At 44.1% G+C, this 25872-nt stretch overlaps 1 protein-coding gene across 1 annotated transcript in view; it reads left to right on the forward strand.

Annotated features, from left to right (window-relative positions):
• Positions 1-1547: 1547 nt before the first annotated feature.
• LOC144129008 (corticotropin-releasing factor receptor 1-like) overlaps positions 1548-25872 on the forward strand; it is a 159555-nt gene continuing 135230 nt past the window's right edge. The window contains exon 1 of the mRNA XM_077662871.1: positions 1548-1986. Within this exon, the coding sequence (XP_077518997.1) occupies positions 1791-1986 (196 nt within the window). The 5' untranslated portion in view covers positions 1548-1790. The remainder of the gene's footprint in view (positions 1987-25872) is intronic.

The raw sequence follows: 25872 nt of genomic DNA on the forward strand, positions 1-25872 counted from the left end.
CTGCTTGATGTCAGTGCACGTTAAAAAACCCCAGGTGGTCGAAATTTCCGGAGTCCTTCACTACGGCGCACCGCATAGCCTGAGTCGCTTTGGGACGTTAAGCCCCAATAAACCAAAACTTCTCTCGCACAGTTCACGCACAGTTCACTTTATCACTTCACACACTTCAACACCGACGCATATGTTATCGCGTTATCCTACTTCCCAAGATCATCAACAAGCGTATTTATGTTGACGCCCCCTTTTCTTTCGTCAGTTCTTCTGCACGCGTCGCTCGCCGTACCAACCAGCTTAACATCGTACCATTCATGCCGTTTTTAGAATGCTTTAAATTTTCATTTTTTTACTGTACTGTTTTTGTGTATATTTTTGGACTCAAATTTGTTTGGTTTATATGGGTTTAACGTACCAAAGCAACTCAGGCTATGAGAGACGCCGTAGTGATGGGCTCCGGGAATTTCGACCACCTGGGGTTCTTTAAGTGCACTGACATCGCACAGTACACGGGCCTCTAGAATTTCGCCTTCATCGAAATTCGACCGCCGCGGTCAGGATCGAACCCGCGTATTTCGGGACAGCAGCCGAGCGCCATAACCACTCAGCCACCGCGGCGGCTGGACTCAAATTTATAATCATGGACTTTCCTAATGGTTTAGTTTTATGTGAAACTTTCTGTACCACTCCTGCAATGTCCCAGCTCATGGTGTAGCAATATTTGTAAATAAAAAAAACGTCAAGAATCTATTGAGTGTGTTAAGGTGAAGTGCCTCTCAGAATTTAATTACCCAAAACGAACAACCAAAACATTTCCTGTCACCGAGGTTCTGTCCTTGGAATCTGCGGAGACAAGATAACCTGTTGTCGGATTGACCCCCGGAGAGATAAATATCTAATAATAAAACTAATGTGGAAACACACTATCTAGCGACTTTGTGTGGACGGCAGATCTCAAGTTCCCAGAACAATACCTGTAACAAAGTTCGCTCCCGATAACCAACGTTGAAGCCAGAACATCGAATTGAACTGAAAGGCTTTCCCCTGTTGTCAAATGTCGCAAGGAAGGTTCGTGGCATTGGGCCGAAAGTAAACTCGTACATTCTGCCATGTGGCACTGATTGCTTTATAATCTCCACACTGTCTTAGAAAAAAGCAGCAGTCCTTCCTCCAAGCGGAACACCTGTAGGGGAGCTGCAAGACACTCCAGAGACTCCGTCAGGTACGCGCTGCAATTTGGCTCGCGGCGCTCGGGCGGTGGCTTTGCCGTCAAACTTTGCTGCGGCCGTTGGAGAGACCTTACCAGGGGCCGACCGGCGCCGAGATTTTCTCACCTCTCGGGATCGCGCGAACAAGCGAAACGCTGCGGACAGGGCGGAAGCAGCGACCGGACAGCAAAAACGCGCAAGAATTGTGGCACGGAAAAGGCGGCTCTTTGATTGGACGGAAGGGCCGGTCACGTGACAGCCCACGTGACGGCGCCAACCGCGCGCGGCGCGCGCGCGGGCTTGGGCCGCGCGGTTACGCGGAGTTTCAACTCGAGCGCGGAGTCGGAACGCGCTCAGTCGGCCCCTGCGCCTGTACGAGTGCTTGCCGGCTTGGGCTCCGATGCCACTGTGTCGCCACCCAGCGCCGCCCACGAACGCGCGTCGCAACCACCGCACCACTAACAGTTCAGAGAGTTTATAGAACTGAGCTTCAATACTTTTTTTTTTTTGCAAACGAACCTCGTCTTTTATTTTCTTCCGCACGACTGCTGTTTCCAGTTTTTTGAAGGCCAGTGGCGATCGGAAGTCATGGTGAGGTTGGTGAAAGTACCGGAAGAGTTGGAGGGTTCCACACCTGTTGAAAGTGACGTTGGACAGGGTGCAGAGGAGCCCACCACCAGTGCCACTTCGCCTGCCCAGATCTTGTGGCACGTGGCTACAACGATTCGCAACCAGCTCAACGAAGAACAGTGCGCCAAGCTACAGAGGGATGAACACGCTGAAGGTACTAAACCCTGTTAAACTTATTCTGCCATGCTATTTGCTCGTAGCGTTGCATTGTGGTTGAGTAGCGTGTCTGTGCGACAGTGATCTGCTTATTGGACAAAGTCGACGAAGTTAATCTGTGGACAAATTCTTTTCGTGCTTACTGCACAGCAGTTCAAGTTAGATTTTTTTTTGTGCGTTTTTAGAGTCTCTCTTAAACGTGCAATGGAGGCGGAACAAAGAAAGGTTGGTGCATGTTGTAATCAATATATTTCTTTTTTATTTGGTTAAAAGATGAAGCTTGTTTTGAAAGATCATTCATTAAGTAGTCAAAAAATTGTTTAGCATTCTACAGGATTTTGCGCTTCGGAGGAAATGCTCCCCCCCCCCCCTCTTTTTTTTTTCTAACAGCGGAATTTTCCAGTCATTGAAACCTTACGTGCCAGAAAGGAATGCAATCACTATCTATTACTGATACGTGTATTCATTAACGGGAGGCTGTACGTTCTTTTGTTCTTCCGATCCGTGTAAATAAGCAACCCTGCCGTTGCTTTGTACCAATCCATGGGACATTCGATCGAGGCCTTCAAAACCATTTACGTATTTTTTTTTCTGATATTGCAGTTCATAGTCGCGCTTCAATAAAGTTCAAAACTAGCGCAAATACTACAAGGCGTTTCATAACAGAAAAAACCTCTTATAACCCTACAGTGTGGAAGATATCCCGAAAATTGGCATGTTACCGCCTTCAAGTTTTTTAAACACTTTAGTATCCGCTGTGAGTCTGCCAAATAAGCTCACTGCCAAGGGCTTTCCTGCCTGTCTCCTGACGCTGTCAGCGGCCTGAAATTGCACTAAGTTATTTAAAAAGGAACGGAAATAGCTGGATAAAATATGGGAGTTGATAGTCTCTGTGGTGGAGAAAGTTGTTTTCATTTCAAAATCACTTAAATTCCAGCGAAATACACTTTTCGACATTTTACATTCAAATTCGCCAACACTTTCCACTTCGCTTTGACTGGTTTTCTATGCATCGAAACTTTCTTTTAGCACGCCCGGCATTGAAGTCGGGAGTAATTACTGTTTATTTTGGAACCAACAAGTAATGCGATACAGCCAGTGTTTTCTCATTGTTCACTAACCGGAATGGTTTCGTACGGAAAGTGAGAGATACGCTTGTGCGGAAGTTTGGCTCATAAGGTGGTGCGTAACTTTCCGGACATGCATCACTTCCCGACCTCATGCGCTTCACTGGGTGCAGTGTGTGTGTGTGAGCCTTCGCCTCTTATAAGAAAAACGAATCACGGAGGGGACATGAAAATATAGTTTCCAGAAATGACGCAGTGCTAAATGAGAATAGAATGTTTCAGAATTTCAACATGGCATCGAAAGCACGAAAAAATATTCTTAAGAGCATAAATTGTTTTCATTGATTAATTTGGTGTGGTGCAATGTTTCCACGGCACTGTTTCGTTGAGCGACGTGATACTACGGCCATACTAACCGCACTCTTGCAAAACATTTTAGCTGTGCTTAAATTCTGAAGAAACTTCGACCTTCTGAGATGAGATTGTAGAAACAAAAGTTAATTAAAGGAAACAGGAACGTGTGAAGCAGAACTGAAAGATGGAGTACAGAATAACTTGTCATCTTTGCTCCCCTGGATAAAAAAAAAAACTTGCATGTTTTTCTCTCAAACGGGTTGTGCAAAAATGGAAATGCCCAACCATCTCGGCTCTTGAAAAAAAGTTCATTCGTTCTTCAGCCTTCTTTTACGTCCAGATTTACTTATTTTTCTTTACGGTTCTGTCCAGTGGCAGCTTATTTGTCCGTTGGACTGTAGTGGTGTAAAAAGGAAGAAAGAATACATACGTTAATCTCCGAATAATAGTTAAAAAATTAGGATTTCAGAACGAAATTACGTAATTTCAATAGAATATTTATAATAATAATAATAATAATAATAATAATAATTGGTTTCTGGGGAAAGGAAATGGCGCAGCGTCTGTCTCATATATCGGTGGACACCTGAATCGCGCCGTAAGGGAAGTAATAAAGGAGGGAGTGAAAGAAGAAAGAGGTGCCGTGGTGGAGGGCTCCGGAATAATTTCAACCACCTGGGGATCTTTAACGTGCACTGACATCGCACAGCACACGGGCGCCTTAGCGTTTTGCCTCCTAAAGAACGCAGCCGCTGCGGTTGGGTTCGAACCCGTGAACTCCGGATCAGTAGCCGAGCGCCCTAACCACTGAGCCACCGCGGCGGGTATTGAACGTTTCTGAGCTTAGCAGTTAGCAATGCGCTGCTATAAATGTTTTCTCAAAAAAATGCGGTTGACTCCATGGCGTCTCAATATAGGGTATATTGTGATGCCTCGGAGTAAAGAAAACACTGTTTTATGTTTTATCGGGGCTTAACGTCCCCAAAAGACTCAGGCTATGAGTTACGCCGTAGTGAAGGGCTCCGGAAATTTCGACGACCTGGGGTTCATTGACGTGCACTGGCATCGCACAGTACACGGGCCTCTATAATTTGGCCTCCATGGAAATTCGGCCGCCGCGGCCGGGATCGAACCCGCTACTTTCGGGTCAGCAGCCGAGCACCATAACCACTGAGCCACCGCGGCGGCAGAAAAGCAATGTGAACCGGAAGTGGGCTTTCTGGCAAAGATAAAAGTGAAGAAAGCACTATGAACCAGAAACAAAATACTTAAAAAGCAGGCTAATGGTGAAGTGATGCACAGCACACTTATTAGCTCCGCGCTTCTCGTAACATCTCGTCGAGCGGACGGGATTCGCAATTTCTCGCGACTGAACCAAAGGAAAGATCCGCGGAGAGCGATCCACGGAAGAAAGAACAACCGGAAGTCGTTCCATCGGAAGGAGTCGAAACACCACTGCTGCTTGATGTCCCGAGGACCGGATGTTAAAGCAAGCACTTGGATGTCAGTTGGGGCAGGATGTTAAGATCTCAGATCACGTATACTAAAGCGTCTCATCCTTTCTGCTTTATGCCTCTTCAAGTGGTGATGTACAGTCCTTGTCGAAAGTATGCGGCCCAAGGGGTCTGCTTCTGAGCCCTGCAGCGCGTCTCCTCTCGCATACTCCTGGACCCTATTCTCACGAAGGCGGGATGAACTTAAGTTCTCAACCCGTCCAAGGTTTGGACTATCAAATGTGCTTAGGAGCACCGCTACACTTCTTGGAAGCGAACCCCCCTGAGATATATATTTTTTTGACAAATTGTACATTACCGCTAAAGTGCTTCAAATAGAAAAATAGTGACGTAAAATTATGGAGCACTTTATACATCCACCAGAGGCCGCATTGAGTACTGCACTAACATTAGCCGAGCAGAACATCGAACACTAATCGCCAGGAGCGTACCACAATACTCTAGCTGCAAAAGAGCCATTTAGTCGTTCCTTTCCCCAGATGGAATTTGTAGGACGGCATGCTACAAAAACATAAAGCAAAGGCACCATTCTTTGTCCCTCGGCTCGATTCAACCTATAGGTATATCGAGTTCGTTAGCAAGCGTGAGTGTTTTTACCAAAGGTGTAAATAACCCGGGTTTCATATTCCAGTGAGACCGATGGTTTACATCAACATATGGAGCAATCTAGAGAGCTCCTGGACAATGGCGATTCACCCATACTAGTGTACAGTGGACTGCTAGAAATAATGCGAAAATACGATTACTTACATACTCGACCGAAGGATAAAGGTCACCATAACAAGAGATGCGTCTTCAAAATTGTCGGCAGAAAAGAGCTTGTCACTAGGTAAATAATGAGCAAAAATATCGTCTTTTTTAGCTTTGAAAAAGTAAAATTACGGTCAAATTTTCGAACAGCAGTAATATTGCTGCTTCACTTACATTAACAACCTTTTCTAAACAGTGACATTATTTTACGCATTTATTTGTTTAGAAGAATGCTTTTTTGAAAGGAAGTCGTAAGCGCGCTACTAGGGAAAATAATTTTTTTCAAGAATATTTGTGAATATGTCTCTGTGTTTCTATGTTTACGATCTTCCTTTTCGGAACGCGGCCACTGCCCTCCAGAAACAATTTGAAGCGAGTCAGCGCTTGCAGCTTCCCCTGCATGACCCCATAAAACCCAAACGTTGCACGTGTTCTATGGAAGCCGAGTCAGACACGCTTGAAATAGACTTTTGGGGCGTAGCTTCCTTTGGTTTGCTTCCTGTCATTTTATTATTTGCTTATCACTTTACAGTATTTCTTCTCAGATCTTCCCACTACCTGGCGTTTCTTTCTGCCGTTAGTGGTTTGAACACACGTGCAGGCGCCGAAGAAATGACGCCATAAGAAAAGGCATACACGAAGCATTGCTGCCAACAGCGGTACGAACCTGTCTTGAAGGATAAAAGTGAAATCTTTCAATATGCAAATGCGCGAAAAAAAATCCCCTCATAGCGCCTGCAGTGCCTGCTTATCATATAGAACAGATGTCTGTCTATCCCGTGCTAGCCGGTACCTTTATTTTCAAATTCAGATCAGCCGCTTGAGAATTGGCGCTTTATGAAAAAAAAAATACGCGTCAGGTGTTCTTGCCAACCACTTTCTTGCGTGACGCGTGAGCCGCACATCAGCGACGTGCTGTAGTCAGATTAAGAAGGCGCGAATGTAAGAAAGGATCCCACTCCAGCGCCCAATTGTCGCCGCTGCAATGGAAGCGTGACGAAATTTGACGCCGGTGACATTGTTATGCATAGCTCGCTTTCAGACAGGTTGTCACTCGTTTTGGGGTAGAGGGGAACTGAAACACAACGTTCTCGGGATGCAGAAAGAGTCGCAAAACGCTACTTTCTCTTCTCTGTATCTTGCATTTTATAAGAGGTATGCTAACAAGAAGTATGTAGGCCTGTGCAATCCAGATATATTCGAGAAAAAAAAATTGGCGGGAAAGAAAAGGTCTTTTTAAGGGACGCTATATCCAAAGGTGTGCGCTTCACCTGCGTGGCTAAAACGCGTGATTTAGTTACGTTGTCTTCCTAATGAGAAGGCAGCATTCACAATAAAACGAAATCACGCTAGTGTGCGCATGCTTTTCAAAAATAAAGTGCGATTTTAAGTATCACTAACAATTCATTCAACAATACGCTCGCCGTAATCTTGCTGATTCTCACACGCCTTCGACACGGCATTCAAACGAACAAACGCGTTGTCTCTATAGACGGAAAATGCTCGTTTCATTCGACTAGAGCTGCCTTGACTGTCTTTATCTCATTGGCTTTGTTAAGAAACCTCCTAGAAACCTTTTAATACATTGTACAACAAAAAAGGAAAACAGCTTCAAATTAAATTGCGTCTCGAGTAAAAATGGATGAACATTTTTGCTTCAATAATGAAAGTAATGATAAACATTTCAAAGATAGAACCGATGCCAACGCAATGCTTATTTCAACTTTTGTTCAGCTTTTATTCATATTCGCTCAGACATACTCCAGGTGCTTCGTGCAGTTATTTTTTATCAGCAACGAATTCCTTACCTGTTTGAAACATTGGGTAAATGCGTACAGCAGAGAAAGCCATGTTTTTTACTTTAAAAGAAAGTTACCTATTTTGCTATACTTAATACGTATTTTCACTTAGAAAATAAAAGCAGGCGATACACAAATTACGGTCCAAAGAAGAACCCTCTCTATTTTACCAAGTTTTCATCGTAAGGACAAAGTGGTATGATTCTATGATGCACCCGTCACTACGCACAGTTTTCTACACGAAGATACAAACATTTCATAGTAGAGGTTCTATTTTAGTCATAACTCTGATTATTAATAATTAATAATAAGACGTAAGAATCTTAAACCAGTGAATGAATCTTGAAAGTACTATCGTCATGCTTAACTTCCAAACTTATTTTTGTTTTTTCAAACGTGACAGGACTTTAAATGACACTTTTTTTTTGTTCTGAAACAACTTGAATGGTTTCTTTTCCTACCGGACGCCAAAAATTGTTTTCGCAATGAAACTTGCGCACTTTTCGAGTTCACTTATTCTTCCCTATAGAAATGTTTCGCAACTACAGCAACTGCTCTCGTCGACTGCAGCTTGAGAGGGCATACAAGAACGCACTTTCATCTTGTTGGTCTTGATTTTGAAGAGCCTCTATCAGGAACTTTCTATACCTAGTGTGCCATAGTTGTCATTGTGAGGATAAATGACGTGGATTCAGACTGAAAGATGAGCTGTCTTTTTTAGTTAAGAAAAAATGATTTCTCACCCGTTCTGTTTAACTGATCGCTGCGCTTTCATTGCTGAAAAACTTAAAGTAAGTTCCACCTCATTCTTTAACACTGAAAAGAAAAGGCTACCGCTGTCGCTTTATAATGAATGTGCTAGCCTTTCTGAGCAGGCAAGTTTAAAAAGTTCTGAGATTGTTTAAAGAAAAAAAAAGTTTTCGGGCACCTATTTCAATAACGTTCTCATCAAGGCAACCATGATGAGTGAAGCATTTGCCCATATTCCACTCATCTGTCTCTTCATCCAATCTCGTAAAACAACATTTGCCTCTTTCGTGTTTGTCGCAAATGTAACTATTTCCTTTCTTGCTTCCTCCTTCGTCAAATATTGCTTCTAGCCTCACCTATGTCTGGTAATGTTACCAGTACTGAACAAAAGCGACATTTCTTCTCGTAGCTAGTGCACTCTAGTTAAAGCAGGACAAAGGTTCTTGTGGCGGTGGACGTCGTGAAAGAACTCGGGGCTTACAAAGAGCCTGGCCATTCCAGCTGCTGCCTCGAGCAGGGCACACCGATCTCCCACCTGCGCACTTTGCTACGGCTTGTTTCTGGCCCGTACATACCTGCTGCCGGCTGTCCGGTAACGCGACAGGTGCCTTCGTTTGATTCTGCTGGCATTTATTGTGCCAAAAAGGTCTCCAGACGTCAGGCACAGGTGCCCCGGGAAATAACTGCCAAAAACGTCTGAGCAGTCTGTGCCGTACAGGACTCTCACTGCCGTGGAAAAATCCTGCCTAAGGCAGCTAGCTCGCTTCTGCCTTACGTACCGGCTGGCGGTAAATCCTGGAGTGGTAACACGCGCTGTTCTTTCTGCTTCGATCGCTAGCATCTCTTCATGGTTCCCCAGTGGCACTGCGCGTCTTATTTTTGGGAGCCCTCATCTGTGACTAATCTAAACGTTGGGTCCGTATTGTTTTCTTTCAAGGCCATAAATTGTATTACTCCAAAATGTTGCGCTGCTGGGATTCAGATGACATGAACACGTAGAATCCGGGAGATTAATGTTATTTACAGCTCATAACAATGCAAAGTGCCTGTTTCAAAAGCAAGAAGTACGCCATTAAAATGGTGTCATGCCCCTTTTGAAGGTGTGGTTTCTTGCCAGCGAAATAAGAAAACTTAGTTCAATCGCGTGAAGTTGCCAGTGGAACATATTTTTCAAATTTTTAGCCGCTGGCATAATACAGGCGTTTCGCCGTATTTTTTAAGTGCACCGTTTTGGCAGATAACCGAGCCAGACCGAAAGGAGAGACCGCTAATACACAAAGCCAGTGCTGCCGTCATCTTTTGTTAATGCCAACAAAACGTTACTGAGCGATGAACTTCAAAGTGCTTTCCAAGCCCCTTGTTATAAAAGCTGAACCGGTAACTTCAAAGGGCGTGAGTATCAAAGCGTTTAGCTGTTCTACCAGCGACAGAGTAAAGTAAGAAACTTTGCCTTACTTGAGATACTTCAAAGAAAATTTGTTGTGTCAGCATTTTTTTCACACAAAAAAAAATCGAAGTAACGTGCATTAGTCGTGGTAGCCGAAAAGAGGAAATAAACATCTAGCTGTGATGTCATTGTTTCATAGTTATTAAAGTAATGATGCCTCTATAAAGCAGGAAGGTTACTGCATTACACTTAAACTAATGAGCTTCGTTTATTCAGGCGGTAACACCGAGATAATACGCAACGGTATCTTGATTCTGCCCATGTTGTCCTGAAAAAAATTGCGTGTTTTATTTTCTTTTTTGTTCAGCTCAAGGGGTCTTTTGTTCTCAACTAAAAGCGTGTCAAGGCGACAGCGCATTAAAAGACAACACACAGGTGCCCGTGCGCCTTAGTACCAAACAAGCAGTAATTCAAAATTCTGCTATTAGTTCGATTGAGTGTATTTAAGCGTTTTTCCAGTTACTTTGCTACTAACTGCCTATTTTTCAAAAAAAAGTATCAATAGGGAATCACGCAGCTTGAGAGTAAAGCGTAATTTTCGAGAAGAAAAAACAGATAGTAAAAGCAGTCAACAGCAAGACGTCGTTGAGCTGAATAATTATGAAAGTCTTCGGGCCAGTGCTGAAGAACAATTAATAAGAGAAGCACCCCGGGTTTTTTTTTCCAAGCTCCAGGAGCATATTAACATGGACCGAAATTTCAACACACTAAGGTTGTGCATTGCGCCTCATTGAAAATACGGCTGGTGAGGCCAATGTGAAGCCTGCGAGCTGAGAAAAAACACCCATACACGCAAATTCAACCAACATCACGCAGAAGCAAACAACCAACAAGTATAGGCCATGGTGAAGAGGCTATATGCATGACGCGAATAAAAATAAGTGAGCAAAACTGAACAATAAAAAATTAATAAGAAAAGTTCATTTCACACATGAGAACAAAGGGCAAGACATTACAGCGGCAGCAATTAACGCTAGCGTAAGTGCCTTCAGATTGCTTTGGTTTCAGCACTGTAATTATTAATAGAATGATTGGCCGTGCACTACCGGCCCGCTCAAATTTATGCTACATTTTATCTTATCTTCTTCGTAAGCGATCTTCCCTAAGCCCATTACTTTAGAAGACAGTGTGATTCAACGTGTTTTCCTCTACAGGTTCTTAGATGTCCTTTATATAACAGTTGAGTTGATCCCTACATATTAGTGAGATTCATGCGAAGATATCAAGGTTGCTCTTTGTATTAATGAAATTATACAGTTTGTTACAAAATAGCTGAAGTGGCAGTTTTATGACACCGTCTTTCATTCACGTCTTAATAGTTGTTTACTCATCTTGGGCTCAACGACAAAACTAATCTTATGAGACTGATGTTGTTACAGAAAAAAGCGATAGGATATGTCGAACATGATTCATGCAGTGATATCACAGAAGTTTGTACTTTAAAACTTAATCTTTTTCACTTCCTTCGGTAACAAAAATTGGCACTTTAATACTTCTTTATAAGCGAAAAGTTGTAAACGGCTTGCACAGCTTGAGAAGGGGTGTCTCCTCTTGCAGTCTCTCGTAGAGGGGTTGCATGAGCCATGTAAGCCGACCTAGCCGTATACTCCTTCGAACGGGCTGCACGTGCGAACGCCCTAGACGTGTCTCGGACATCGTGACGGCTACCACAGCTGCGGTATTGTAGGAAGCCCCTGCTTGAGGTCCTTTGATAAGCTCTATTGGAAGAAAAGGTTCCCGTGCTCTCACACGCCATTCGCTCGGCAGCGCCGAAATTGCCCCCGACAGCCGCAGAGGCCGCGATATTCGCCTCCGGGGAACTCGGTCCACTAGACATTCATTCTTCACCTTGCCTTTCTCCTTTTCTTCCTGGCATCATTCATCCTTTTCTTTCAAGTCTTTGCCCGCATCTTGAACCTCGGCTCTGTCCTGGCACCGTGCTGGGAGGCGTCTTTATTGGAAGCCCTCCGGGTGCATTCAGGTGGGCAGTGCACAAAGAAGGCACGCATAAACGAGTTCTTTGTCTGCGCCTGGAACGCATCGCGGCGCGCAGATACCTGGGGTTGAAGGGTGCCGCGTTATCATCTCGGCCTTTTTCTGGGTCCTCCCTTGCATGTGCATGCGCTGCAGAGCGATCTTCTGCTGGCCGCTGGAGAAGTTCAGAAAGTGCTGATACCGATGAAGAAGCCCGTCGTTCAGATACCCAGCCGCGTTTTAGCAAAATTAAAGAAAGAACATCCCACAGCGAGAAACACCGAGTTAAGAACAAGAACGCTCGAGAACGCTCAAGGAACGCCCACGCTGGGGGATAATGAGGAAATGTGCAAGCACGCGAATGGGCTGTTGTTCTTCAAGGAATATATTTCTAGTCTCACTTGTAGCTTCCACCATCACCTGGTTTTTTTTTTTGTCTCATTTTCCGTGACTTAAAAGAACAATCTCGCTGAGTTCGTCCCTAGAACAAGAACAAAGTGAGTGATCCACTTCACAAGGAACATACACCACTCCTTAGGCTCTCGGCATAACATCACATAAAATCATTGCTTTTCTTATCTTTTTCTTTCTCAAACTTTGGATCCTTGCTCGAGGTTTTCACGAGAGCAGATATCAGTGTTTACACAGCACATTAAACGGAGACGACATAATAAGTAAGCATTATGTTTCTCTTGTGACGTAAGCCGGAAGACTCTGGACTGTTTGTGGCGCCAGCACTAGGACGTAACTGTTTTTCTTTGCCGCGCTGTCAAATCAGGGCCTGAGTGCACACCAGCGTATATCGTACACTACGCGAGTTCATTGCTAGTTGTAAAAGAGAGCGCAGAGAATAAATCCCAAATTCCCGAGGCTGAAAATGTGAGCCGTGTGCCTGGCGAACAACTACGTATTTATCCTGGAGAAAGCATTTTTGTTCTCTTCGTGGAATTCAGGGCGATAGCACTCCCTATGTTTGTTGTGAAAGCGAACCGTTCCCAAATAAGATCATGGAAATGTGTCAGTGGAGGCGCAAACACACCGGATGTAACGTAGAAAAAAAAAGTGGTCTACACGCATTCTTTCTCCTTTTTCGTGGAACGCAAGACTCTGCGAAACCCGCCCCTACATCTCTGTCGGCGAATATATTCAAATTCAGCGCCTAGGTAGGCGCCTCGAGGCAAACGTTATTTTTTGCGCTGTTCAAGAAGCCCAGTAGGCAGCCGAAAAACTAACAAACTAAGGAACGTTTCATATTGTTATTATAAATACATTTAATATTATGAAGATATATGCGTAACTTTTTTCGTTGATGATAGCAGCGTTATTCATAAGTTAAGCAGCGGCATTGCATGAATAATGCACGCCCTTGATAGCAAAACAATACAGCGCATACTTAACGCTCAGAAGTAACCACCATATTTTTCGACTATTTCTGCTTATTTACTAATTTTATTTTCGTGGAGAGGGCTGAGTCGGGCTGGTTGGTTCATGTTGAAATGGTAGGCAAAACAGCGCTGACGGACGGGACGGAAGAAGGCGAGACAGACACATGCGCTGAGCTAACAACCAAATGGTTTATTGCGAAAGAGGGGGCAATATAAAGCATAGAAGGGAAGGGAAAGACATTGAAAACAAGTCACGACGAAATAATATGGTCATTCATTTCGCAGATTGCGAAGAATGTGAGTCGTTTTTGAACCAAACAACTATCATCGCCAAATATAACGATCATACCTCGCGCCTGATATCGGAGGCCTTTCACATTCATGCATTAGGCAACTGATGTGTAAGCCAACCATCGGTGGCTCTATTCCCACAGGAGATCGCTTTTCTTAATCAGTGATGATATCCCGAATGTATGCATTATCATGTTTTGCACCGCATTTATTCTTCCCTTCTATGCTTTATATTGCCCCCTCTTTCGCAATAAACCATTTGGTTGTTAGTTCAGCGCATGTGTCTGTCTCGCCTTCTTCCGTCCCGTCCGTCAGCGCTGTTTTGCCTACCATTTATTTTCGTGCTGCGATTATTTTAGTGTTTTTGTGAGTATGGATAGCTTCTCTGTCAATGAACAGAAAAGCCAGCCCCTATCTTTGCCTGAAAATCAATCCCAAAACGAGGAGTACTACTGGACTTGCTTTTAATAAAGGCTGTCGTTTAGTGGATATGAGTGCTACATTTTTGAACGAAGCACAGCTGTAACGCTTACTTTTCTTCTTTCGGGTTGTTTCTGGGGATCCAGAAACTTTTAATCCAGATTAAATGTGAGAATGCGAGAAAGGTGTGTTAGCGGCGTACATCTGCTGAAAATTTAGGAATGACAAAGGTAACAGAAGAGGACAGAAATTCGAAAGATAAACTTCAAGATTACAGGAAAGCCATGCAAAAGTGAGGGAAAGACAATGTTAGTGAACTGTATGTGGCATCCTAGGCGTGAACAGAATGTGAAAGTTCCAAAAGTTTTCTTTCAGGCGGTCTGTGTTCTCTGTGAGCATAAAAAGAAGATATCATAAAAAGACGCAACATAGATGAATTAATGGGTTAATGAAAAAAAGTACTCATAGCCCCCAAATTAGGAAAGGAAAAATGAATTAGGATTTAGAGAGAACTTGTTCATGCGCATCTTGCTAGACACCGGTATCGATTTCCTCGCGTTGCCTCATTGTGTCGGAACTGTTAGGCAAAACTTCGTAACCTCGTAAATGTTTCGTACAGGTTCTTGCTGTGCTGGGAAATACTTAGTCATCGTACGAGTGATGTGTTGTGGTTTGTCTTCATTTCACTGTGTGGCAACGTACGGATAATGTCAGCCAATATGCATGATGCTCGGAGTGTCTCGTCTCGCGACGTAGGAAAATTGGCGGGATCCGGTGGTTGTTGACCTTTGGGAGCCTTTTTGCCAACTTTGTTGTGCCATCTGTCATGAAAGATGTTCTGTGCCGATGGGAATGGTACAACAAAACAGCTTAGAATGAATAGCACTTGTGTGCATGAAGCATGCGATAAGTCTGAAGACCAATTGCTGCCTGGGGCTAGAATCTGGCTCATCGCACAGCAGCACTAGCATACAGGTGGTGCTGCATGTGCCTGTCTGCGCCACTGCAAAGACACACACATGGCATCAGACACCCAGGTCCGGGAACGATCAGGGTTCTTTCTCAGGACCCTCACGGCCGCGGTGTAGCGAGAGAAATGCGCATTTCAGTTCTCGCGAAGGAAGACAGATGGACGGTGCACAACCATAACACCGTGATAGGCTGGTTATCAGGGCTTAAAAAAATTGTGGCTCCAATCTAAGCTGTGAAGGTGGTTGGACAGCGAAGCTTACAAACGACCCACAATTACCCATTGCGACATGATTTGAAAAATTACACACGTGGCTCTACAAAGAGTGAAACCAGAGATAAGTGAAATGTACTTATATTACCCTTTATTACTTCACAACGGCATTCACGACTGCTTTATAATCACTGTGATATACACTGGTATTTTCAGGTCTAACTGTAGAGATATTCTTTGCTCAGGTTAAATCAGTGCATGTACCATGAATGGTGGTTGGTTGAGTTGCATTGGTTAAAGTGTGCTCCCTATGTTCCTGGCATCAGCGAACCATTGGCGCGCATATTACGGTCCTACGAAGTCAAGACCGCGCATGTGCCAGCTCGAAAACTGAGGAGTCAGCTTGTGCACGTCAAAGACAAGCTAAAGAAAGAAAAGTTCCCAGGTGTCGTGTATTCGATACCCTGTGCGGACTGCCCATCTGTGTATATCGGCGAGTCGGGTGACTTTGAACGAAGAATAGGGGATCACCAGAGTGACGTAAGAAACCGGCGCGCAGGTCAAAATGCGCTTGCCGAGCACTCGGTTTCCGCCGCACACAACATAGACTGGGCCGAGGCACGTGTGATTGCAAAAGAGAGGGACAGCAAGTCACGGCTCTATCTGGAATCACTGATTATTCAGACGACAGCGCACACGCTCAATCGAAATGACGGGAACTTGCCCCCAATCTACGCCAGGTGTCTGGGGTCGCTCATGCGCCGTGTATAAATAAAGGACGAAGCTACGTTATGCCTTATTGTGAACAAGGCTCCCGTGGGGGTGATCCATGGAAAGTGAGAGTAGCGCAAAACGGGACACAGGGACAGAGTCCCTGTGTCCCGTTTTGCGCTACTCTCACTTTCCATGGATCACCGTTACCGACTCGCCCAAGTTTCTACCCTTGTGAATCCCGTGGGGGAGCCGAAACGTCATCCCATCTTTTCTTTTCGTCGGCGCCTTCTTCTTTCGTCATGTACCATCCCGACCAGACGGGTTTCCGTCAGACTCTAGACTTCCCATTGTTCACGCACGCCTTATCATCCATCATATGGTTTTGATGCTTGGTTTGTGTTTTTTCTCAATGAAAACGAGTACTGAGCTGTACGCCTGTTTTCAAAGAAGATTTACCATTTATATGTCTTTGTTATTTATTTTATTTTTATTTTGAAAGCTTTTATTTTATTTTTACTTTTAGGCATTTTTCTTTAAATTTTCATATTTTTATTTTATTTCTAGTTTTTTTTACATTACGACTGCTTTATAATCACTATTATATGCGATTTCTATGCTGTTGGGTACTTTTCCACTCAAAGTAGCATTCAGTTTTTAGCCTGGCTTTTTTTGCTGACGACGCCAACAACACGAAAATTTCCTTGGGCGGTAGAGGTATACAGCTTCACTTTAAAAGGCCTAAATATGATACTACGGCATGGCTCTACTGACTTGTTTCGTCTGCAGTAATTCTGAACACTATATAATGATCACGTGTCTCGCGAAATGTGCCTCGAATAACAGCGAAAATTTAAGCATGCTTTCTAATTGCGAGCTGCAACATAGTGAGCTTTCTTTCACCCAATTTTTTTTTCTTCTCAGTTGAGTAAAAAATTGGGACATTTACTGGCAGGTAAGTGAAGTATGCTCAATCTTGTCAGCGTTATAAGAACGCGTACGCAATCCAAAGAAACATATGAGCGCGCTTCATGCAGTGCGCAGCGCTTACTTGGGGAAACCACGCATGACGAAAAACCAGTGCGACAGTTGGCCATTTTGTGATCAGAGACAGATGCTCACCCGGGTTCGAACCCGACCGCGGCGGCATAGTTTTTATGGAGGCAAAACGCTAAGGCGCCCGTGTGCTGTGCGATGTCAGTGCACGTTAAAGATCCCCAGGTGGTCGAAATTATGCCGGAGCCCTCCACTACGGCACCTCTTCTTCCTTTCTTCTTTCACTCCCTCCTTTATCCCTTCCCTTACGGCGCGGTTCAGGTGTCCAACGATATATGAGACAGATACTTTTTTCCCCCAAAACCAATGATTATCAGTAAGACAGATGCTCACAGACTTATGTAAAAGCTGAGATTTGGCAGCATTAGATAACTCTCTTCGTGGCAGGTGTCCATGCGCATATTAAAGCGGTCAAGCAGTTTTTTTGCTAGTACTTTGAATAAAACTCGTGGAATGGGCAAGCGGCATGCCATTTAATTCAGACATAGTTACCAAAGAAAAGAAAAAATTCGGCGTCGGCATATATGAGTTGGATCGGAAATGGTCAAAAAAAATTTCTGTTTTATACTGCGGCATATTTAATCAAAATGTCATTGAGTATAATTGTTGTTATTAGCCAAAAAAAAGACAAAGGCTCTATCATCATCATCAACAACCAATCTAGGCCCACTGCGGGACGAAGGGCTCTCTCACACCTGTCTCATTAACCTGGTCTTGTGCCAGCTGCGCCTACCTTATCGCTGAACACTTCCTAACCCAATCCTCCAACCTGAGCTCCTGCCGCCATTTGCTATGCTGGCTTGCTCTTGGAATCGATCCGTTAGCCTTAACTGCCATCGATTATGTTGCCTTTGCATCACATGCTCTGATGCTTTTAAGCGGCATTGTTAAAGATGGAGAGCCTATATTAGGCTGGAAGCTGAGTGCAGTGAATCTAATATACAAATGATGGGAAGCATGGATGGCAACTAATCGCCCACTTATTTTAACGGCAGCGATGATTTTGCATAGAGTCCCCATTAAGGCAACGAAGGACTAACTACTGGGCTTGTAAAGAGGGCTCGTTAGCGGATTGCAGAATGGTTACCTTCGCATTATCTTTCGTACTGCTTTAAATATATTTGTTACTTCCTTTTGTATACTTATGTTGCCATAAGTGTTTTCACAAAAATAGTAGAATTAAGCCTTTGTAAAACTAAACTGTTGTCAGCAAATTGGGGATGTAACGAAACAAACATCTTTTATTAAAAAGATGCTTAGGAGCGCGAAACTGCGGTTCAGGTGGCCACACGTTTTCAAAGGAGGGCTACGCGACCGCCAGAACATAATAAAGAAGGATGTGAACGCGTTGAGCTCCACAAAGCCTCAAAGAAAGGCTACGAACTGCATGCCCTGCTTTAAGAAAGTCAATTTTTCTGCAATCTCCGCCATTCAGTTCGCCTCAAAATGATGCTCAACGCTTTTCCTCTGGCTTCGAAAAATATGATACAGAGCAAAATTTAGAAAAACGACGTTTTTTTCTGGAAAAAAAAGGGCCTGCATGAATGAAAACCTCCTGCTGCAACATCTGCGGGCGAGAAGTCTGCGCGCTGCAGCGCGCGGAAGCATCGAGTATTTAATGGTTACATGGTCGTTAATTACCCAACAAAACGACGTCAATATCCTCACTGTGACCGCGCAGTTACGCGCTGTTCCCGTACGTCTAGAGGGAACTCCCTTCCAGAGGCGGTGCTTCGTTATTGTTACGGACAGCTTTATCTATACGACTAGCAGAGCGAGCCTGTTGTGCACAGCCCCGCTTTTCATAGAGCACTGGGGCGTCGCTGGAAAGCAAGGATGAAGTATGTACTCCCATCTCACAAAGTAAAGCGCGCGAATGATTCTGACACGCGTGGCAAGGAGCTATTAGTAAAAGACCGCTCGCTCATGGCCTCCTTCTTGTCTTATGGGCGTTGCCGGCGGCCGGTGGGTGTGGTCTTCGCACTCCTTTGTGGCAGTTTACCGTCTCACCAGGAGGGAACTTCTGACGCACCGTGGATCCGCGACAATCCCGGAGACGGGGCGCGAGCAACGACAGAATAAATAAAAGAAAAAAAGCGACGAAGCAAGGCCAGCGCCCTCTTGCAGGACCCGCGCAGACGACGGCACATACGTCAGCGACACAGTGCGGCCGTGCTTTGCCACAGAAGAAGACGCCGGTGACGGTGTTTTGGAAACAACAGCGGCCTTTTGGTGAAAGCGAAGAAGTACGCGACCGACGGCTTTGACCCCATCGATCGGACGTGAAATGATAGCAGCGCTTTGTCAGAAGAGGCGTGACGGATTCGTTACGGCTCGAAGACTCGTGTGGCCTCCTGATAGGCGCGGGAGAAAGCTTATTTTCGAGACATATCGCGGGACTGGCTGGAGGAGCAGGCGTTCTCCATCATACCGCGCGATGCAATCTAGCTGCTGAGAGCAAACATGCTCGGCGAGATACGCGCCGCCTCGGAAGGAAGCCTTGTGCGCGTTGGTCGATCGGGAAAACGATTCGCTCTGTCAGAGCCGGTACACGCGGCACGTAAGCCCGGGCCGGTATAGGAACACACGAACGTCATACTTGGTGCAGAATACGCACTCCATAAAGGTCGGTAGACGTGGCGAAGTTGGGACGGGCGCGAAGTTGCATCACCGCGTTATACCGCTCCCGCGAATATCTGGTTAGACGACAGGCGTTCGCGCATGAACGGGCTTTCCTAAAGCGCCAGCTGTGAGGGTCCTTGGGCAACTTTTGAACTAGGCCTACGGCAGCAAATCTTTTAGTCTGATTCCGTGAGCAGGGTATATTCGCCGTTTAGTCATACAGGACTCTTTGTAGGGGGCTGTACTCCGCGTGACAGCGAAGAAGGTGTACAAAAAAGATAGACCCAACTAGATTCGAGCAAATCAATTCAATCTGCGTTCTTAGCAGCTTTGTTTTAACGCCGGTTTTCGGCGGCGGTTTTGAGCTTTTATTTTTTATTTTTTTGCAATGTTAGGGCATACCGTACTGAGCGGTTTTTCTTCCGTGCGGTTCTGTGCTGTATGAAGAACACATATTATTGTCCATTAAGAGCCCCATCAAAGCAGGCCCTGCAGTCGCTGGTGTTTACCTATTCCCATGTCGTTGTTTAATTCCCTTTCATCATGATGGCGCTATATCTCAGTGGGCTTGCAGGTGCATAGGCATTAACAATGGATTAACTGTGTTAACCGCGATGTGATGATAATCGGTCGACAGTACCTCCTTCGAGGGACATTTGCAAATTCGTTCTTCCGACTATGAAAAAATGTGTGCAACAAACAAACTTTCTTTGAAACCAAGAAAAGTACAGCAGATTGTTTCCTGGCGAAGCAAGTAAACCAAAGATAATTTTACAAAAGGGAACAAAACAAAAAAGACAACGTTCGGTTAGTAAGAACCACGTGCTTTCGTCCGCGGACCGGAACACCATGTATTGTGAACGCGACATGTAAGCAAAGTGTAAACTTCCGCATTACTTTGTTCAGGAGGAGTGGCGTCAGGCTGGAAGCTAAAGAGCATCGTTTAAAAAAAAGAAAATAAAGCTTTAAGTTCGTATCGAGGTGTGTTCTCCTGGGACGGCCGGAGCATTAGCGGCTGGGACTTGTTGCTGCATGATGTTGTTTCAGCAGCAGCCGTATAAGTATGTTGACGGAAGAGTTAGGAAACCGCATAAAAAAGTGCTATATATTAACTCACACGTTCGCGAGGGAGAGACGACCGAAAGAAAAACATAAAATACTCGAAAGCACAGCTCTGAGCGCGTTTCTTTTTGCGCGCCAATTTTGTCCTCCTTATATGCCTCTCTAAGAAATAAACATAGCTTATGAACCGTATCGAAGGAAAATCTACAAACTAAAGGTTATCGGTGCATTCGCCCCAGCGCCATGAACACAGCAGGTATCACTGATACGAAAAAATAAAGTGTTGTCTAGGAGCACGTGTGCATAAATACCGCGATTTATATATAATTTGTATGATGCACTAAAAGCGCCTCCCACTTAAGATACCTCACCCAATCTTCTTTGGACACTTTTTTTTCGGGGGGGGGGGGGGGGGCAGGGGGGGAGAGAGTGTTCCGCTAAAACCGCGATTTGTCATCCGACCTTATGAAAAATGCAGGCGCTTGCAAACATGATAATCTGGTAGCGACAGCGCGGGGGGGCAAACCAGCATGGAAAGAAAAGCAATAATGGCTGAATTTGCGTATAAATCAAAATATAAAACAATAATTGCTTTAATACTCGCTCACATGAGCCCCACATCGTTCACGGAGTGGATATACATCCGCGGCACTCAGCGTACATAAATTATCATGTGTGTGGGAAGCCTCGGCGCTATGCTGAGCGCCCGCGGCGTTTCAGGGCACTCAATAGCAGCGATAAGCAGCGCCAGTTCTCTGGTCTGGTTTTCCAAGCCAAAGTTCCTGATAGCGGCACGCAACAGCCTCTATACCAAACAGTTTAAACTGGTCGAGTTTAGAGCTGACCGGTACACAATATGGGGATGTTTGAAGAGGAAGTTGCTCGAATAATGATGGCTGTTTATTAGCGTCTTTCTCGGTGCCGGCATCGGCGCACTGCAGAAAAGCACTGTAATAAATAAAAATTATACATGTTTTAAGAAACCATGCGGCATGAATGCTCTTGGGTGTAAATTCAAATTCAAAAATTTTATTTCCAACGACTTGTTGGGAGTCATCAGGCGGAAAAGCTGCCATTGGCCGTTTGAGGATGTCTGATGACCGCAGAAAGGTGCAGCATATAGGCAACAGAAAATTCCGAACACATATGCATACAGTTACACTGTCACACAAACTGATTGATTGAAAGACATTGTCAGTACACTAGCAAGAAATCAAGATAGCATACTGTATCGGAAACTAAAGGGCAATGAAAATACAGTCAATACCATAAGCTTGACAAAAATTGGCATGACAAAAAATTTCACGCGTCTGTTTTTTTATTAAATGTGCTTAATTCATAATTTTCAGACAGGAATTTATCCAGCAATTATGTCTATTTGTGTGTGAGTGAATGCAGCATATAATTGGTACTTTATCTACTTTTACGTCTCTATTTTCAAAGAAGAACTACGAGGCATTGCCTATCTCCCGACTTAACTGACCCGTTATTAATATTAATTACCAATAGATTTACGCCGGACGAACCTTGTTTTCAGGTACTGCCAGGTAATGGCTAGAGCCATCCTTTGTAGAAGGCCATCCGGCTGTTACATGTAGCGTGACACAACATAATCAATTTTGTGCAGATGACTCGCTGCTTCGAGTAGTATAATTGAAGTTTCGGCTTTTGCGTTGTAAGGTACTAATACTACACCGTTTCATTGCGTAATAATAAAAAGTAATGGATATAAAAATCTTTTTTATAGTTGGAGTTAAGGTATATTTTCCGCAAGTACTTTAAACTTGAAAAAACAGCGTGCCAGCAAAGACACAAGGACGCATACGTAATAAAAAGTTGGTAGGCACGGACGGACGCAGGCATTTTTTCTTCTATGTCTTTTTTTTTCGTGCGGCCGTGGCTAGCACCTTTTCCTTGTGTATGCGTCCTTGTGTTTTCGCTGGCTTGCAGTTTTTTTCAAGTTTAACATGCACCAATTGGTCCAAGAGCTAACGCTATTGCACGGCAAGTATTTGTTTTGCGCTGCTGCAGGTTCTGCTCAGCAACCAATGGGGAGACGTTGGGTAGCTTCTTGCAAAAGTGTCGCTTTTTACAGCCACTATCATAAATTAATTTGTGCATATGAGCCTGTGTTTCCAGTTTCCGTTGATGTCGTGAATGGACAGGAAAAGGGGAGAATTGTGATCCGAAGTTGTCAGCTCGGCAGGTGCCCGAATTTGTGGAGAGCGCTTTTTCCTTGTTAAAGAGACAGAGGAGCCTGCGTACTTGTTTATTTTCAGAGCATCGGAATCAAACTGATTATACCGTCTGCTGCCTCGCATCCTTCCGCTTTAATTTCTTGTTTGTTTTGTGAACAGAAGTATTGCTTAGTATTACTGATAACCTCAAAAAAGTGAAAGGTGCATTTAATTAATTTTTTTTTCGAATGCACAACTTTGGCCATTTGTGGTTAGAAGAAAAAAAATTCAGGGGGGGCGCTTTGTTTACGTAAAGTGCGGAGAGGCGAAAGCCTTTAGCGCGGTGTTGCTGCCTGTGTCACTGATGTGTTGTTAAGATGCTAAGAAAACAAATGTTTGTGAATTTCAAATTCTGGAGACAGTGGAGGGCGTTTGGGAGGCATCCGTCTGATTCGACGCCTTTCCGCAAACACTCTCCAGCGTCCTAGACAAGCAGAACTACATATGCGTTGGTAGGAAGTAGCGTTGTCATAAGCGCGCTGGGGTGCGGAACGGAGGGATGGTGGTTCGAATCCCTTTGTGCACAAAGGTTTTTTTTCATATCGAGTTGCTGGTTGTAACGAACGCCGGACGGACGGGAGAGTTAGCCTTAATACACGAGTGACCATCTGAACCTGCTGTTATCAACTGGTTAAGAAAGCTACAACCATTCGAGAGAAATGATGTGCTAGATAAACCGATAAACTATAGTTTTTGCATTAATGAAACAGTATAACAAAGGATGGGCATTTGCGCCCGTGAAATGAATACAGTACTTCAAGCGGTAACTCTTGAGCTTCCATATTGACTTGATGGGGTCCGGCGAACTTTTATGACTTTTCGGTCGAAAGCCACGAAAATCTTAAATTGTTGAAAGAATAAACACAAAACAGAAAAGAGGACTATATTTGAAAGCAAATAGCCGAATTTGCGAAATTTCCGCTGGCATCTCCATCACCACGTTTTTCTCCTCAATGCGCAGCCCTTTAACGGAATAGTTCTACGATATTTTGGTTTGCTCTCTTTTGCTATATCCCGAAGAAATACAAGGTGTAGTGAGTGATTTCGTAGGCGCTATTTCTGTAAAGTTGTTCATTTCAGTACAGCACTCATATAGACCCCTCTCTTACAGGCCTAGGAATGAAAAAGAAAGTTGACCTAGCCTGAATTTCCTCCACCCACTTACTTTTTCGCCTGAAAGTGTAGAACACACATCTCCGAGTGTCCTACTTTTAATTGATGCTAGTTGGCGTGAAACTACCCGAACGAGCAGTGTTGCCAATTCGCGACAGACAGCTTTCGCACATTCCAACGGCACACACAAATCATTTTAGTGTTCAATACATAGCAGTTCTCTGCCATAATGTAGCATCTATGTCCTTTTCATCTGACTCTTCCGTAACTTGGTATTCAAAGAATGCTAAGGTTCGTCGTGGTTAGGCCCTGATACATTTCCTTTCTTCATATTTATTGATATTGTTTATCACACCCTTGTAATGAATAAGCTCTAGTTGTTTATCTAAAGTTAACCACGGGACCAAAAGGCAAAAGAGAGGCAAATGGGTACAGAGATATACAAAGGAACATAAAAAATGAGCGTAATTGATGCAGAAAATTACTAACGATCATGCTTTCGACTGCAGAATTGTAATTGTGTATAATCAGTAGTTGTAGAGATATGATGTGCCCAAGGCTAATTCTCGGCGTGATACATTCCCAAAGAAAACGGCTGTCATGGAAGTTTCAGAATAATCGCCGACAAAAGGTGCTCTGAAAATTCATGACACTAATAACGGAGAAACTCTATGTGATCAAAGAGAAGATAAATGCGTTTGTCAACAAATAGATGCAATCAACGTTATCGAGAATAAACACACTAGCAGCGCAACAGATAACCGAAATCGGTAACATTCTTTCTTAAGTGAATCGTAGAAGTTTACACCTGCTCACCCACCTTTGTGCGAATTCAACCGTTCTTGTACGCTGTTTAAACTAGGCTTCGATTATATTGGTCGTCTTTACAAACCTAAATTTATTAGGCGAGCGTGCTAACAATTGGAGTTCGCGGTTTGTATTGCATTAAAGCGAACATCTATATCGAACGCACAGAAAAAATTAAGTATAAATCAGCCTCATCATGATATAGTTTTTCCCCGCTTATATTTTTGTATCAGTTAAATCTTGAGCACTACAAGCCTTGCTCGTCTGCAATACCACCAAGGTCAAAAAAGTAAAGCTCCGTACTGTTACCTAAATCTTCCTTTAAGGATTATTATTTTTTCTCTGGGACAATAACCGGTTGGAATAACCTGGATAACAATGCCGTTTTGCAGCAAATACTAACATTTCTTTTCCTCAAACCTTACTCCATGAAACCTCTCAATTTACATCCCATAATCTTTTTTCCTTGCTTGAATGTTCATTAGTATTTTTCACTATTGCGTTGCTTTATATGCTTTTTTTTTGAACTCCCTGACTGCTAACAGAATAAAAAAAAAAGTCGCTTGTACCTTTGCTTCAAAAGGCCTCTTTAGTCCGAAAATTTGTTCTGTCTTTCTCAGTGTAGGCTCCTTTTATTCGCCACCCCGAAACCTGGCCGAAGTCCTCATAAACTATAGCCCCATGTTGCAAGAAACTGTTTAAAGAAAAGCCAACACAATTTATCAAGAAAAGATAAAAGATGACTGCCTGGAGAGGTTCTAGAAAGTGCACAACTTCCAGTAGAAGCCATGGCTTCCACTCGACAAAGAAAAAGTTCCTTTCTTTCTTTTCATGAGGATGTTCAGGGCAGAGAAAAATGCGCGGCTTACGAACGGTTGTTCCCACTCTGCTTTTTCTCAGGATTGCCCCATAGCGGGCAAACATACAACGCATAAAGTGCTATAACCAATTCGAATACTTAGATACGGCTGCGAATAGATATTCAAAGGCTATGGCAAATTTCCTGCGCCGCGCTTTCCAGATGCCTCACAAATTGCTCCTTCCACATTTGTGCGTGCTCTAGCTTCCACACAACAACTGCAGGTTTGGTGAAGGGGAAGTTGGGGAATCTGGGGAGTCGGGAAAGAACAACTCTGAACATACGAGCGAGTCGGCCATGTTACGCCCGCACAAGAAACTCGATTTGTTCCTTGCGACCGCGCACACGCACAGCCCTACTTATATCCAGAGTTATTCCCTGAAAGCGTAACCGTTTCTACCGAGGCCGCCGCCGGCGATGCAACCCATTATGAATCCAGATGTGGGAGACGAGGCATCATCGCCACCACGCAGTCGAACGCAC

The sequence above is a fragment of the Amblyomma americanum genome, chromosome 4, assembly GCF_052857255.1.
Source record: "Amblyomma americanum isolate KBUSLIRL-KWMA chromosome 4, ASM5285725v1, whole genome shotgun sequence".
In the NCBI taxonomy this organism is placed as follows: Eukaryota; Metazoa; Arthropoda; class Arachnida; order Ixodida; family Ixodidae; genus Amblyomma; species Amblyomma americanum.